General features: G+C 41.5%; 1 protein-coding gene across 1 annotated transcript in view; it reads left to right on the plus strand.

Annotated features, from left to right (window-relative positions):
- Positions 1-17,858, plus strand: part of vps39 (VPS39 subunit of HOPS complex) — a 137,261-nt gene that overhangs the window by 102,753 nt on the left and 16,650 nt on the right. Inside the window, exons 19-24 of the mRNA XM_063053301.1 lie at positions 3,488-3,616; positions 4,973-5,075; positions 8,865-8,910; positions 12,489-12,638; positions 15,037-15,171; positions 16,202-16,293. Of these exons, the coding sequence (XP_062909371.1) occupies positions 3,488-3,616; positions 4,973-5,075; positions 8,865-8,910; positions 12,489-12,638; positions 15,037-15,171; positions 16,202-16,293 (655 nt within the window). The remainder of the gene's footprint in view (positions 1-3,487; positions 3,617-4,972; positions 5,076-8,864; positions 8,911-12,488; positions 12,639-15,036; positions 15,172-16,201; positions 16,294-17,858) is intronic.

A 17,858-nucleotide genomic window follows, 5' to 3' on the forward strand; every position in this document is an offset into this window, starting at 1 on the left:
TCTTCGTGTGTTGAAACTCAAACTTCAAACAATGGCAACTGAAACTGAAGGAGGGTGAATTTTCTGTGCTTGTCCAGCCACTGAGAGACATGGACGAGGAAATGCATTTCAAATATTTTCAGATGTTGGCAGGTAGATTTGACGATTTGGTTCATCATCTCCAACCATTTATTTTGCATCAGTGTACGCACAGTATATTCAGAGACTGGCAATCACCATTTGAGTTTTAGCTTCAGGTGAAAATCAACAGGTTGTAGCAGCTAGCTATAAACTGGCGTCAAGCACAGGGTCATCCATAATTTCAGAGGTCTGTAAAGCTTTATAGAAAGCATTGCAGCCAGAGTTCCTTCCCTGTTCTTCAGTCACCCAATGGGAAGCTATGGCAGCATAGGAGGAAATGCGATGCTACCAAGCAGACCAATCACAGTTGGTTGGTCTGTGTCGCCACGACGCGTAGTTACATTTTGGGAGAAGTGCACGTTAGGCTACAGCGTAGGGTTCGGTGTAGAGTACAACATAGGGCACGCCGCTACGCCGTACCTACGGCGTACATTTGACGCACAAGAATAGATCAGCCTTTACAGTATGACTGCCTCTTTGTAGTCCCATGGTTAATGTTTGGTCTAGAATATTTGGGGTGACAGGATGGAGAAACATCTCTGCCAAAGCAGGTGTAAAGCGCTCCTTCCCTCCACTAGCCACCGGTCACCCTAGGGCAAGGTATAGCACCTACTTAGCACGCCCACCGCCTCCCGAATCCCGAATCAGGGTCGCATGAAGCCACAGGAGCCGGTGGTGGATGGTGTCTGAGCAGTTGGTGCAGGTCACAAGTCCTGGTTATTTGACCACTGATGCCAGGTAGATAATCTCTGAAGAGTATTGAAAATGGCTGGGGTCACCCGTCTTGTAAAGACACTGCCCAGAAGAAGGCAATGACAAATCACTTCTGTAGAAAAATTTGCCAAGAACAGTGATGGTCACAACAGGTGGAAGAGCATGATCCCTCACGTCATACGACATGGCACTTAATGATGACGATGATGATGACTAGGATACTTAAATAGTAAATGGAGAGGCAAGTGCTCCAATTGCAAAGTTGTCTGTTATTGTATGAGAACTGCCCTAAGATCACAAGGATATATTTTCCTTAACAGAGAGATCAGTAACTGAGGTGGGGGGATAAAGATTTAAGGTCTAAAGAGAACTGAGGGCACTCAGAGTATTGGGTGTCTGGAAATTTTCTGGAACATTTGAAATCAGGATCAGGTTAGTATCATTGTATATAATGTGAAATATGTCGTTTTGTGACAGAAGTACACTGCAAAGACACAAAATTACTGTAAATTGCAGAATAAATATATAGTATAAAAAAAGGAATAAAGATTTCATGGACTATTCAGAAATCTATGGCATAGGAGAAGAAGATGTTTCTGACCCATTCAGAGCCTCCCCAATGCTAGTAATGAGGTGGTGTAGGTCCTTAATGATCGATGCCAGCTTCTTGAGACTGTTCTCTTGTGCCCATATTGGAACTGGCTGAGTCTACAGCCAACCCTCTGCAGCCCCTTGTGATCCTGTGCTTTGGAGCCTCCAGACTAGGCTGTTATGTAACCTTACAGAATGCTCTCCACCACAATACATGTATAGAATACATGCAAGAGTATTTGGTGACATAGTAAATCTTCCCAAGCTCCTAACAAAGTAGAGAGGCTGGCATGCCGCCTTCGTAATTGCATCAATATGTGGGGCCCAGAAAAGATCCTCCAAAAGGTTGACACCCAGGGCTTAAAGCTTTCCACCATTGCCTCTTGAGTGAGAACTAGGGTGTGTTTTTCCAACTAGTATGTCTTTGCAATTATATTTTCTTATATCAGGGAGCATTTTGGTGAATCTTTTTTGTACCTTTTCTAAAGCCTTAATACAGACATCCCACCTCTCCCGGGAGTCTCCCGCATATTAATAGTCGCTCCCTGATAAACGCAAATTATATACAATATCACAGAAATCAATTTTTTTGAGAGCGAGCGAGAGAAAAGCAAGAGAGTGCACGCGCGCGCGACAGAGAGAACAAGAGAGAAAGCAAGTGAGAGCGAAGGCAAGCGAATGCACGAGCGACCACGAGAGAGAGAGCGCGCCATTACAGAGTGTTCCAAAAAAAAACGTACGTCACCCCAGACTACACTAAAGTGTACCCCTGCCTAATAGGGGTCAAAATAATGACAGTATTGCTCGCTGCACTGTTTGTACCAATGACTTTTCTATTGCCCTTGGTGGGTTAGGACTGTAAAAGACATGTTGAGGTGAGTTTAACAGGTGTCATTCATTCATTAGCATAGCTAACATTATTTAAACTAGCTGGCCAGCTGCTAAGGAGCTACGCTATAGCAGACATCCCACCTCTCCCGGAAGTCTCCCGCAAATTGATGGTGCTACCTCCCTGAAATGAATTTTTGCAGGGTGGGATGTCTGTTAATAGGCTATCTTTAGTGGAAATCCATACCACCCTGTTATTGTTGTGGCTAGCGTTCTTTGAAGTTGTTGAAGAGTAATCCTTCCTCCTTGTTCATTTTTCTGCTATTTGATTAATGTACTATAATGATGCCAAGATGTGTTGCAAGCAATCTCCATCTAAGTGGAAAATGCCTAAAGAAGCTAGCTTTGAATAGACAAAGGTGTATGGACATTTCATACACTCTCCCTGAAATAAAATTTTATACACTTCAGTGAATTTCATTTCCCTTTGTGTTTTAACAAGATTTTCAAGCTGAAAATGCTGCACCTGACAGAATCCATTGAGACCAAGATTCTTCTATCCACTTTTCATCAGAATCTTGATGCACATGCCCAGTCAATATAGAATAGCTAGCAATGAGTGCAAAGTGATTCTGAACTGTATAGGTAAAGCTGTATCACAATACAATAGAACTATTTAAAGCTTTGTTCAGAACTACTTAGTATTAAATATTTTCTCACTTACTTTGTCATTTCTGAGCCTGTGCAGAAAGCTTCATCAGCCCCAATTTGCTTATTTTTGGCAGTGATGTTTATGGCAGAGTTTGTAACACTGTTACTTCTGACTCAGGAATTCTCAGTTCAAGTCTTATTCCACAGATTGAGCAACAGTGATTACCACCTCGATGTTAAGGGAGCATTGCACTGTCAGTGCTGCCTTTTGATGTGATGTTAAATCAATCCATGATGTGCTATTTTTCAGGAAGGCATAAATGGTTCCATTGAATAATTTCAAAGGAAAATAGAGGCTGACCCCTAGTATTTATTGTTCACCAGTTTTATTAAGACAGATCAACGATGTTTGAAGGTTGCTTCCTTTCCCCAAATTATGTTAAACCGTTTATTGTCCTTGAAGTATTTTGGAACGCTCTGTGAGAGTTGTAAAACATAGCAAGCATTTTTTTTTCTTTTCTAAAGACTTGCATGTTTATAACAATTTGATTAAAATCACCTTGAGTTGATTTTTGTTTTGCAGATGATATTCCTGTTCCTGCTGGAATGGAGGAAGGGGAGCTGGGAGAATATAGAAGAAAACTGTTGTCATTCTTGGAAATCTCAACATATTATCAGCCTAGTAAGCTTATCAGTGACTTTCCATTTGATGGTGAGTGGTTAATAAGCACAGCTTGCATTGCTTTGGTGAAATATTATGTGCAGATGGCCTTTTGTAGTTAACAGAATTGTGTTAGGTTTATGAAAATAATTTGCCCAAGTTTTCCCAGACGTCTGCCAGATGTTAAAGTGCTTAGATTGTAATTTCCATCACTTCCTTGTAGTTTCCTGAAAGTGGAAAACGGCAAAAGGTATTGCAGTCTCAAAGCATGCTGATGACACCCAGGGCCATGTTCCAACCTCTCCCTGTTTCTGGTCCAGTTGACATCCCCTTCCCTCCAGCCCAGGAGCTGAGGACTCCCCTGAGAGCCCTGATACTCAAAACCTGAGCTAGTGTTCAGGTAATTGGAAGTTGCTGTGATCATATGATAGCAACGACAGTCACTGAGACTGGAATTCAGCATAAATGCATACTGTGCAATATTTATAGACCTTTTATCTGAACATGATATTGGAGGATAAAAAATATTTGATAAAGATGGCAGTCATTAATGTGCAGACAACTTCTTGCACAAGTAAACATACATCTAACAAAGCTTAGATTTGAGATTTGTGTGTACTGATTTGGAGATGGGCCTTGGTGAGGATTGAACTGCATACCTAGTAAATCTGCTCCATAAGCTTGTACTTTCCCTCATAAAATCTTGCTACACTAGGTGCAATAACATTTAAAATTAATATACATATGAGCTTATCCAGACATTGCCCAGCTACAGTCTGTCATATTTGATTTCCTTTTTCAACAAGCTCTTATGAATATAGTTTGCATATTAATCACTATCTTGGATAAAGTAAGAAAATTTCCATTTATTTGCAAAACTTTGCTTTCATTTCCCTGGGTATTCTTGTCTAAATTTCATTATAAAATCCTGCTTGCATATTTACCAAATATGCTACATAGGACAATAGTATACTATATTTGCATACTTCCAGTTGAGGTAGTGTTGAAACACAGCAGCCTTGAGATTCCATCCCTTAACTCCTAACTGTGGAGGTATTGTCTGAGAGTGCGGTCAGGGAGAAGATGAACAGCTTGCTACCGATACACATTTCACAACTGAAAAATTGGAATACTGGACCTTCATTGAGGTTGTGCACTCTAATATAAGGGCTCTTCCATATAAAGCCATCACATAAAGCAGGGGTTCTTAACCTTTTTAACACCATAGATCCTTATGGCAGTCTGGTGAACCCATGGACCCCTTCTCAGAATAATGTATTTAAATATATAAAATAGAGTATATAGGACTGCAAAAGAAACTAATTATGTTGAAATACAGTTATCAATGTATTTTTAAAAAACAGAGGAATGGAAGTGTGCTTGATAAATCATATTTCTACATTTTAGGATTGCTAGAGGAGCGAGCTCTGCTCATGGGCCAAATGGGTCTACATGAACAAGCCCTTTTTATTTATGTCCATGTACTGAGGAATATCAAAATGGCAGAAGAGTAAGTATATTCTCAGAAATCATTATTCTGAGCAATGAACGCGCTTGGCTGTCCTTCTGTATAATTGGCTGTCCACCAGGTAGTGGCAAGGTGAGCCCACCACTTCAACAAGTACAGTTATGCACGTGTACTTGGGTAGGAGGCTAGGGAGCAGAGACCGCAGGGACTTTGCAGAGGTGGCAATGAAATTTGGACTTGTTTGAATCCCAAATTCTGATGGAATGTGAAATCTAGTGAACCAGTGAAGAACATCAAGAGGCGTAAACCTAAGAGCATTGGTTTTATCAGTTTGGCTGGATGAGAATCAGGTTTATTATCACCGGCATGTGACATGAAATTTGTTAACTTAGTAGCAGCAGTCCAATGCAATACATAATCTAGCAGAAAGAAAAAATAAATAAATAAAACATAATAATAAATAAACAAGTAAATCAATTATGCATGTTGAATAGATTTTTTTTAAAGTGCAAAAACAAAAATACTATATATTTTTTTAAAAAGTGAGCTAGTGTCCGAAGGTTCAATGTCCATTTAGGAATCAGATGGCAGAGGGGATGAAGTTGTTCCTGAATCACTGAGTGTGTGCCTTCAGGCTTCTGTACCTCCGACCTGATGGTAATAGTGAGAAAAGGCATGCCCTGGGTGCTGGAGGTCCTTAATAATGAACACTGACTAGATTTACAACCTTCTGCAGCTTCTTTCGATCCTGTGCAGTAGCCCCTTCGTACCAGACAGTGACGCAGCCTGTCAGAATGCTCTCCACGGCACAACTATAGAAGTTTTTGTGTGTATTTGTTGACACGCCAGATCACTTCAAACTCTACTAATAAAGTATAGCCGCTGACTTGCCTTCTTTATAACTACATCGATATGTTGGGACCAGGTTAGATCCTCAGAGATCTTGACACCCAGGAACTTGAAGCTGCTCACTCTCTCCACTTCTGATCCCTCTATGAGGATTGGTATGTGTTCCTTCATCTTACTCTTCCTGAAGTCCACAATCAGCTCTTTCGTATTACTGATGTTGAGTGCCAGGTTGTACTGTGGCACCATTCCACTAGTTGATATATCTCACTCCTGTACGCCCTCTCGTCACCACCTGAGATTCTACCAACAAAATTGGGTTATGCCTGGAAAATTGTGTCCATATCAGAACAAAAATGGTGAGTTTGCAGTGATTTGCTAATATGGGAGGCTCTGGAAATACACTCACTTTTCCTGTGCCCCTTTAGTCTTCATACCTCTTTAACTGTTTTTCTTAGTATTAGACTACATTCGTTTACTAATGAAATACATCAGTGTAACTAAGTGATTCATAAGTGTTTATTTTCAAATCTTAGATTGTTCATAAGCAGAGGACTAGTTAATGTGTTAAATTTGGAGAAGATAAATGTTCAATTGCATTAATAAAATTATCAGATTACCATCTCTAAATACAGCAGGGAGACATTTTAGTGTAAAGTAACAACCGGTTCTATAACACTCCCAATATACACTGGTTCACTGATAATTCAGGATCTTTAATGAAACAAACATGAAATATAGCCTTAGCAGTCCTGTTTCAGTGGCATAAACACGAGATTCTGCAGATGCTGCAAATCCAGAGCAAACATGAGGAATTGGGTAGGTCAGGCAGCATCTATGGAAATGAATACAGTTGAAATTTCAGGTTGAGATTCAGTCAGGACTGGAAAGGAAGTGACGTGAATGCTAGAATAAGAAGGAGGGCAAGCTAGAAGGCAGTAGGTTCAGCCTGGTGGGTAGGGAAAGGAGGATGAAGTAAGAAGCTGGGAGGTGATAGGGGAAAAGGGAATCTGATACGAGAAGAGAGTGGACCATGGGAGAACGGGAAGGAGGAGGAGCATCATTGGGAAGTGATAGGCAGGTGAGGAAAAGGGGTAGGAGGCCCTCCCCACTAATCTCCCTCCTAGCATTTATCCCTGCAAGTGGCAAAATGGCAAACTACCCATTCACCTCCTCCCTTACTTCAATTCAGGACCCCAAACAGTCTTCCCAGGTGAGGCAACCTGTGAATCTGTTGGGGTCATCTATTGTATTTGGTGCTCCCAATGTAGATTTGGGAGTCTTTGTCAAGCACCTCTGTTCCATCTGCAGAAAGCAGGATGTCCTGGTAACCAACCAGTTTAATTCCTTTGCCCATTCCCATTCCAAGATATTGGTCCATGGCCTCCTCTCTGCCATGATGAGGCCACCGTCAGATTGGAGGAGTGACACTTATATTCCATCAAGGTAGTCTCCAGGCTGATAGCATAAATATTGATTTCTCCAGCTTCCAGTAATTTTTCCTCTTCCCTCTTTAGTTCTCCACTCTGGCCTCTTACCTCTTCTCCTTACCTGCCTATCACCTCCTTTCTCCAATGGTCTCCTCTTCTCTCCTGTCAGATTCCTTCTTCTCCAGCCCTTTACCTTTTCCATCTATCACCTCCCAGCTTCTTACTTCATCCTCCCTTCCCCACCCACCTAGCTTCATCTATTACCTTCCAGCTTGTCCTCCTTCCCGTCCCGCCACTGGCATCTTCCCCCTTCCTTTCCAGTCCTGATGAAAAGTCTTGGCCTGAAATGTTAACTGTGTATTCATTTCCATAGATGCTGCCTTGCCTGTCAGCATTTTGTGTCTATTTCACTAGCATCCTTTGTGTCATTTCCCAATGGAACCTGATGGAAATGCTGTGCCTTTCTCTCTACATTTAAACAAAAATAGTCACGTGGCAGTAGTTGTCTTGGATCCTCCTGATGTGGTGAGCTGTGCTCTCATGACGTGGAGCTGTTTGGAGGGAAGAAGAATGAAGAAGAGCATGCAGAAGAGATTTACAAGGCTGTTGCTTGGACTGAGTTATAGGGAGCGGTTGGCCATGTTGAATTTATACTTCCTGGAGCGCAAGAGAGTGAGGCATAATTTTATAAACCTCTTGGAAGTTTATAAAATCAGCCATAGTTTTTTCTCAGGATTGGGGAGTCAGAAACTAGAGGGCACAGATACAGGGCATGAGGGGAGAGATTTAAAAGAGACCTAAGAGATAACTTCTTTACACAGAGGATAGTGAGTACATTGAATAAGCTGCCAGAGGAAGGGGTTGAGGCAGGTACAATTGCGACATTTGAAAGGGATTTGGATGGGTACATAAAGGAGAGTGGCTTGGAGAGTTCAGGGCACGGGGACTAGCAGGGAGAATGCTGTGGTTGGCAAGGACCATTTGGGCTGAAGGGCCTGTTTCTGTGCTATATTACGCTCTGATTCTCTGAATTGTGATCCACAAATGAAAGCATATGAACAGATTATATTGAATATTGTCAGGCATCTACTTAAATGTTTGTGTAGGAAGAGTGAAGTTGAAAGATATTTGCCGGGTTGATTTCTTTCAAAGTTTGTCCATTTCAGAAAATTGACCCTTAAGCTGGTTTTACTTGTATAGCCAAGCTGTCATACAAACTGTGGATAGAAAATGGGTTCCATTTTTGTAGAATTCATGAATCAATTTTGTCCATAAGTTGGAAAATACACAAAAATCATTCAAGATGGTAACCATATCTGCACAGCATTATAAAGAATGGCATGAAAAACACACAAGATTAATAAGAGAGCAGTTACTAAACTGAAGAGAGGAAACTGGTTCTGTCATTAGGAACAGCTGTATGTAGAGCTTTGAATTTAATAATAATGGAAGTTGCTTGATACCGAAGTTGAATGTCATAATCTGTGTATAGCCTGTATCTTTAACGGACTTATTATTTGGTTTGAGATACTTTTGAGCACTTCTCTGATTTCAGATACTGTCACAAGCATTATGACTGGAGCAGGGATGGCAACAAAGATGTGAGTACAAATGGTTCTAGTTCTAGTTGTAAGGAACTTAGCACTCCGTCTTCCTCTATGGCAGTGTGGAGCATGAGCACCAGAGATTATTGTTTTGCTGTGCTGAAGCAACGTTAACTAGTCCTTAGCAGATTGGAACTCAGACTACTTACCCCCACAGTTAGTGAACAGCTTGGTGCAGAACTTGTATGTTCAAGTCACCCCTTGGTTGACATTTTTCAAAACATTTTAAGTTCCAGGAGGGTATCAGAAGATTGGAAAACAGCTAATGTGACCCCCTCCCCCCTTTGTTTAAAAAGGAAGGAAGATAGAAGTCTGGTTATTTTAACATCAATGGTTAGAAAGATGCTGGAGTTAATGAACAAGGCAATAACTAATTATTTATGAAAGCTGAATATAATCAAACATAATCAATATGGTTTTATGAAAGGTAACTCATATTTGACAAACTTCCTTCAATTGCTTGTGGATATGATGGAGAGTTGTTAGAGAGGAACCATTAAGTATAGTGTATTTAGATTTCCAAAAAATCATTTGACAGGGTGCTGCATAAGAGGCTCGCTTATAAATTAAGAGCCCAAATTATTGGAGGAAGTGGTAGCATGGATTGAAATCTGTAATGTTGAAAAAATTGGAATAAATGGGTCCTTTTTAAGCTGGACCCCAAGGATCCATTTTTAGTGCTGAATCATTTACTAATAACCTGGAAGGGGAACAAAGGTAAGATTTCCAGATTTGCCAGTGATAAGAAAATAGGTGAGAAGGGCATGTTGTAATGGAGACATTGCAATTCCGCAACAGGATTTAGCTAGGTTGAGTGATTGGGTAAAAATCAGCAACAAATGCAGATGCTGGCAATCTAAACTGAAAACAAAATGCTGCATCCGTGGTACAAGGGAACGACTGAACATTTCAGATCAAAGACTCTTCATCAGAACTGGGAAGGAAAGTGAAGAAGTGAGAACATAAGCAGAAGAATGTAAGTGCAAAGCAGGGAAACATGTCCAGTAGGTCAACTTGGGCATGTTCTCCACTCCCACAGAGGTAAATAAAAGTAGGGGAAAAGACAACAAACAGACTGGGTCAATATCACAGATGGACAACCAATATCTGAAATCACATTGTGGAATTCATTACTGAGTCAAGAAAGCTGTATGGTAGTGAGGTGATGTTCTTAATGCTTGCATTGGGTTTCATTATAATATTGATTGGATGAAAACCTGGTGAGAATGTCATACGTTTGGGTGAGAGGAATCAAAGCTGAATTAGTATCTAAATGGAGAGAATCCAAAATCAGATTTATTATCACTGAGTTGTACGACATGAAATCTGTTGCTTTGTATCAACTGTACAGTGTGAAAACATAAAATCAGTATAAATTACTAAAATAAATAGTGCAAAAATGGTATAAAAGGAAGGCTTGTCCTTCCATACATTCATGTTACACCCATCATCTACTTGTAAACCTGCTGGCTCTTCCTCAGCTCTATCATACTGGTTCCCATCCTCTTGCCATATTAGTTTAAATCACTCCCAACAGCTCTTGTAAGCCTGCCCACGAGAATATTGGTCCCCCTCGGATTCAAGTGCAACCCATCCCTTTTGTACAGGTCACATCTGCCTCAGAAGAGGTCCCAATTATCCTGAAAGCTGAATCCCTGCTGCCTGCTTCAATTCTTCAGCCACGCATTTATCTGCCACCTCATTCTATTCTTGTCCTCACTATCGTGTGGCACAGACAGCAATCCCGAGATGACTACCCTTGAGGTCAGAACCTCCTCCCTTTTTCTACCCATGTTGTTAGTACCGATATGTACCACGACTTTGGCTGCTCACCCTACCTTTTCAGGATACTGTGGATGTGTTCAGGAACATCATGGATCACGGCACCTGGGAGGCAAACTCCCATCCATGTTTTCTTTATGCGTACACACAGTCATCTATTTGCCCCACTGAGTATAGAATTCCCTATTACTGCTGCCATCCTCTTCAAATCCCTACCATACAAGGCCAGAGGCACGGCTACTGCTGCTCACCCCAAGTATGTCATCTTCCCCCCCTTCCCCCACAACAGTACTCAAAACGAAATGTTTATTGTTGGGGGGGACAGCCATGGGTGCTTTCCACTGTCTGATGTTCCCCTTCCCTCTCCTTACACTCATTTATCTGTCTCCTTGTAGCCCTGGGGTGACTACCTCCCTGTAGCTCCTGTCTATCACTGCCTCACTTTCCCTAACAAGCCAAAGACCGTCGAGCTGCTGCTCCAGTTCCCTAACCTGGTCTCTAAGGAGCTGCATCTTGATGCACCTGGTGCAGATCTGGCCACTGGGGAGGCTGGAAGTGTCCTGGAAATCCCACATCTGGCACCCAGAACAGAATACTGGCTCTGCAGACATACCCCTGTTCTCTCAGCAGTTAATTCAAAAGAAAAGAAATAAGGAATGAACTTATCTACTTACCTTGTCTCCATCTGTTCTCACCAAAGCCTCATGGAGCCAAAGTCTTACAACTCTTCACTCAGACTACTCCAATGACAACTGCTCCCACAATGACTGCCCCGCGAGGCGGTACCTCTCTTTTATAGCGACTGTGTTTTTAGAGCCAGACCTGTGCAGGGACGCTCCTGTTGTGTCTGTGCAGTTCTCCATTCAGAAATTTGATGGTGGAGGGAAGAAGCTGTTTCTGAATCACTGAGTTTGGATCTTCTGGCTGCTTTACCTTCTCCCTGATGATTGTAATGAGAGGGGGCATGCCCCAGATGGTGAAGGTCCATAGAGATGAATGTTCGAGTGCATGAATTCCACAGTGTTCACAGACAGATACAAGTAGTTAGTAAACAGCATCTTGGCTTCATTACGAAGGGGTTAGAGTTTTAAAAGCTAGGGATGTTTAGTTAAATTGTACAGGATATTGGTGAGGCCTTATTTGGAGTACTGTGCACAGTTTCAGTCCCCTTATTTAAAAGATGATATAGTGGAGATAATCCAAAGGAGATTCAGCAACCTAGTTCCTGGGATGAGAAGGTTCTCCTTTCAAGAGGGGCTGAAAAGTTTAGTTCTGTATTCTTTGGAGTTTATAAAATGGAAGAGTAATTTTATTCAAAATATAAGATCTTACGGGCTTGACTGGTAAATGTTGAGATGTTTTCTTCAGCCACAGTGTTTTGAAAAAGGGGATATAGTTACAAGATAAAGAGTCCAGTCATTTAAAATTGAGGTATATGGAAATTTCTATTCTCGGAAGGTAGTGAATTTCTGGAATTCTCTGCCCAGAGGATAGTGAAGGCCAAATCATTAGAAATATTTAAGCTGATTTGAAAGGTGTAGCAAGTTAAGGGCTATGGAAAACTAGCATAAAACAGAAGATGAAACCAGCTTAGATCAGCCAAGTTCATATTGAATGGTGGGTCAGGCTTGAGGAACCTGATGGTTCTGTTTTCTTGTGTTCTTATGTGCTTCTTTGTTGCATTCACGGGATAGAAATAAGTTCTTGTTGGATCTTCTTGGTGTTCACACAACACTGAATAGTGAATGGTTACCTGTTTCACTTTTTCAAAACATTATCTCTGTTTCATTTAGGTATACCTCTCTTTACTTCGTATGTACCTTTCACCACCTGACATTCATTGTGTGGGACCAATCCGAATGGAGGTACCAGAACCACAGGCAAACCTGCAGGCAGCACTGAGAATACTAGAGGTGCACCACAACAAGCTAGACACTACAAAGGTACTGTCAGGGTAATGTTATACTCAGTTGCAAATGTCAGAAATCTCAGCTGACTAAGGAAATTATTGCTCCAATATGCTTGTAATTCATATCTAGCATTGATTTTCAAATATGATTCAAGTTCTCACTGCCTCTGCCCCATTTGCTGCTGAGTGTGCCCACTCTCCTTAATTATGTGACCTAATATTTTTTAAGCATTTGACACTGATAAGAGCAACCTATCTGTAGTGAACATAAATATTTATATATACTCGATCTCCCATACATATATTTTTACACATAGAATACAGATCAGCTCAATTCTGTGTCTTTGTTTGACATTTGAGATGCTTATGCAATGAGGATACTGCTGTTATAAACCTCAGTTTGATGAGCAGTAAATGTGTTCATTTCCCTAAACCTTACATATTATCTCTGTGGTGGTGTTCTGATTTTCGGTCCTCGTGTATCACTTCAATTTCAATACCTAGATAATCTGTTGTATGCCTTTTATAGATTACCTTTAAGTTTATTTATGTTAACGGAACATGCTGATGATCTATGTACTTTATCAGATTAATCAAAAACACAACAGGTTCTGCAGATGTTGCAACATACAAAATGCTGGGTGAACTCAGTAAGACAGGCAGCACCTACGGAAGGGAATAAACAGTCAACATTTCAGGCCAGTACCCTTCATCAAGACTGGAAAGAAAGGGGAAGAAGACAGAATAAGGCAGCGAAGGGAGGAGAAGAAATACAAGCTGGTTGGTGATTGGTGAGACCAGGTGAGGGGGAAGGGTGATAAAGGAAGAAGTTGGGATAGGATGAGTGAAAGAGGTAAAGATTTGAAGAGGAGTTTCTAAAGCGTGTCATTTTTGTGACCCAATGAGAAAGGTGGTTTTACTGGACTGAAAGGAAAGGGGGAGACGGTGGTGGGAGGGGAAGGAGTGCAAACAGGTGAAACCAGAGGGGAGGTGATAGGAAGAAGAGATGAGGGCTGAAGAAGAGGATTATAATGGGAGGGGGCAGTGGACCGTGGGAGAAAGGGAAGGAGGAGGGACACCAGAGGGAAGTGATAGGCAGGTGAGGAGAAAAGAAGGGGTAAGAGGGAGCCAGATTGGGAACAGAAAAAGGGGGAGGGGGAGAAATTACTGGAAGTTAGAAAAATCAATGTTCATACATTCATACCATCAAGTTGGGCATTGCCCAGACGGAAAATGAGATACTGCTCCACTACCTGAGAGTGGCCACATTATGAGTAGAGGAGGCCATCGACCAACATGTCAGAATGGGAATGGAAGTAGAATTAAAGTGGTTGGCCTCCAGAAAATTCTGCCTGTTGTGTGCAAACGGAGCCAAGGTGCTTGAGGATGCTCTGGGTAGTCTCCAACCTGACAGCATAAGCATCAGTTTCTCTAACTCATAGTGATTTCACTCCTCCCCTACCATCCACCTTCGCTCTTTCCAATCTTTCCATTCCCCAATCTGGCTTCCTTTTTACTCCTTCTCTTCTCCTCACCTGGCTGTCACCTCACCATGGTGCCCCCCCCCACCCATCCTTTCCTTTTCCCCATGGTCCACTCTCCTCTCCTAACAGATTCCTTCTTCACCAGCCCTTTACCTTTTGCATCTATCGCCTCCCAGCTTCTCAGTCCATCCCGCTCCCTCATCCACCCACCTTCTCCCTCTCCTGGATTCGCATACCACCTGCTATCTTGTACTCCTTCCCCTCCCTCCTTGTCACCTAATGCTCACTTTTTGGTCTACTGAGCTCACCAGTGTTTTGTGCGTGTTGCTGTTTATCAGTTTAAATGTGTTTTAATTTCTGTTCACAAATAAAGGTATATGGGCTGTGTATACGCTCGTTAAAAAAAACATGCACAAGAGGCTATTATTTAGATACACCCAGGAAGAAATTATCAAGAATAATATTTTATTTGTCTTGCAAGGTTGAATTATTGCTGCTTTCTTACATGCTATGGATGCATTAAACTCCAGTATTTATATGATTGATGGTATACTGTATATACACAATAGAAGCTAGTTACAATTACTATAAAAACACCAAAAATAGTTTTCAGATCTTTACCTGAAAGGAATTCCACTAATCCAATCAGCCACAGTTCGTGAAGTGCATGTCAGCAACCTGTCCATTTATTAGCCCCTTAGAATTGAGTCTCAAACTGAGATAATCCAAAATGTTCTGGGTAAGGCTAACACCTGTCAGCAAGGGTAAGCTTTGATGAAGCTCTCTAACATTTCATTGTGAGTCCTTCGCACATAAAATGACTGCTTGCTATATAGTAGAATGGGTATTACACCAAAATAAAACATTGGGTTTGGTTATAGTAATAGAGCAACATTTCACACTGTTTACAGGTAGGATTGTTTTGATTCTTTCCGTAATGTTCCATAGGCTTTGAATCTGCTTCCTGCCAACACACAAATCCGGGAGATTCAGGTATTTCTGGAGAATGTTCTTGAAGGAAATGCTCAGAAACGACGCTCCAATCAAGTTAAGAAAAGTCTTCTTCATGCTGAATTCCTTCGTGTAAGTCATTAGATCTTGAGTGCAAAATAATCAAAGTATTGCTTCAAAGTATTCCATATGCATGATGAAAATGAGGTATCCTAACCAACACAGTGATAAAATAAGTTAATTTCCTGCTGATGCATCATTTTCAAGTGGATCAAACAATATCTTTCTGAATGGATCCATAATAGCTGAAGTTGGCTGTAGTATAGCTGAAATTAAATACCTTTTCTATGCATGAGATCAGGAAGCACATGTTAAAGGCCAGGCATTCCCAATCAGATGCAGAAGGAAAGTTTTTAAAGTCCTATTCCAGTGACCTAGTCATCCTTTTACAGTAACCCATTACAAAATACAAGTCATTCATTCAAGACTAATTTCAGGAGAATGAGTCTCTGACCACAGGGCTTCCATGAAGAGTGATTTTGGGCAAAGAACTATGTCACACTATTGTATCTAATTTGACCATCTCATCTGAAGATTGTGCTAGTTGACTCATACAAAGTGGAGAAAAATTGTCTTATTGAAGTGAAAAGAGATAGGCTGGTTTGGAAGAGTGATAGTCTGCATTCACTTTGCAATCCCTAACTTTGAAGTGTTTGGTGGTTAAAAGGTTTCCACATAGAACATAAGAAACAAAAACAACGATAGGGACAATGAATCTTTTGCTTTGGAGCATCTTATAACAACTGTGCTCAGATCTTTTGCTGACAGGTAAACTGGCTAGACTGTCAGGTAACTTGCCCTTGAAGCATATTCCTTAAGGTCTCTGGCACTATCTTCCACTGAGAAGCAACTTGCCAGATGACTAGTAAGGCTTAGTATCATGCAGAAACTTTCTGATTACAGGTGACCCCCATATTACTGTTATTCTGGTAATAGAAATGCCCCCTCGTGGAATTTGTGAAGGAAAAGGAAATAAATACAACTTTTTTTAATTGGCTGCATTGTGGGGGAGTGGTGGGAGAGACTGGAATTGTTGATATTATGTCAACTTTATGAAAGGTAACATACATAAATGCAAATTCCATTCTTCATTATTTGATAGATCCAAGAGCAGAGGATTTACCATCAGGAGGTGAAATGCATCATTACTGAAGAGAAAACTTGTCGAGTCTGCAAGAAAAAAATAGGAAACAGGTTTGATCACTAGATATCTGCCCTTAAATATTTATTGAACACTTAAATATTTATATTTTTTGTGTTCAATAGCTATATATTAAAAATAAATTTATAATTACAGTTAAATATTTATTTATTAAAGTTAAGTAATTAAGCTTGAAGTTACTAATTTCTCCTCAGCAAATGATACTTTTTGTTCTGTAACCATTTAAGCTGTGAATAACACCCAAATAAGCTCCATGGATTTTTTCTTGTGAACTTATCCCAAAGATCAACTTGTGCAGTATAAGATCAAGGATGAAACTGATAGTCAAGGCTACAACTAACCATGGATGATGAAGAACTAGAGACAATGAATTAAGAGCACTGGATTAGAGGTTTACTGCACAGGCTTTAAAGGTTCAACTTTTCTGTTGTGCATAGACCTTTCAATGTCCCCACAATTGCTCAAATAACTTAAGAGTGAAGGTTCTAAATTCAAGGATTGTCAGTTCTACAAAATTGAGAAATGGACTAGCAGAAATGGACTTGGAAAAACTTGAAGGTGAATTAATCTCAGGGTGATAGAATACTTCCAATGGGTTCCAATGGGTTATGTTTTCTACAAAAGCTGCCAAGTATAAAGCCTCCTTAAGTGATAACCAAAAAAAAACAACAAAGCTTATAACAACACACATCAAAGTTGCTGGTGAACGCAGCAGGCCAGGCAGCATCTATAGGACGAGGCGCAGTCGACGTTTCAGGCCGAGACCCTTCGTCAGGACTAACTGAAGGAAGAGTGAGTAAGGGATTTGAAAGCTGGAGGGGGAGGGGGAGATGCAAAATGATAGGAGAAGACAGGAGGGGGAGGGATGGAGCCGAGAGCTGGACAGGTGATAGGCAGAAGGGGATACGAGAGGATCATGGGACAGGAGGTCCGGGAAGAAAGACGGGGGGGGGTGACCCAGAGGATGGGCAAGAGGTATATTCGGAGGGACAGAGGGAGAAAAGAGAGTGAGAGAAAGAATGTGTGCATAAAAAAGAGTAACAGATGGGGTACGAGGGGGAGGTGGGGCCTAGCGGAAGTTAGAGAAGTCAATGTTCATGCCATCAGGTTGGAGGCTACCCATACGGAATATAAGGTGTTGTTCCTCCAACCTGAGTGTGGCTTCCTCTTTACAGTAGAGGAGGCCGTGGATAGACATGTCAGAATGGGAATGGGATGTGGAATTAAAATGTGTGGCCACTGGGAGATCCTGCTTTCTCTGGCGGACAGAGCGTAGATGTTCAGCAAAGCGGTCTCCCAGTCTGCGTCGGGTCTCACCACACTTCACCGCACCTTGTCCCCATTCCAACCTCACTCCTTCGGAACGCTCTGCTCTCCACTCCCTCCGCACTAATCCTAACATTATTATTAAACCCGCTGATAAAGGGGGTGCTGTTGTAGTCTGGCGTACTGACCTCTACCTTGCCGAGGCACAGCGACAACTCGCGGATACCTCCTCTTATTTACCCCTCGATCGTGACCCCACTAAGGAGCACCAGGCCATTGTCTCCCACACTATCAACGACTTTATCCGCTCAGGGGATCTCCCATCCACTGC

The sequence above is a fragment of the Mobula hypostoma genome, chromosome 1 (assembly GCF_963921235.1).
Source record: "Mobula hypostoma chromosome 1, sMobHyp1.1, whole genome shotgun sequence".
NCBI lineage: Eukaryota > Metazoa > Chordata > Chondrichthyes > Myliobatiformes > Myliobatidae > Mobula > Mobula hypostoma.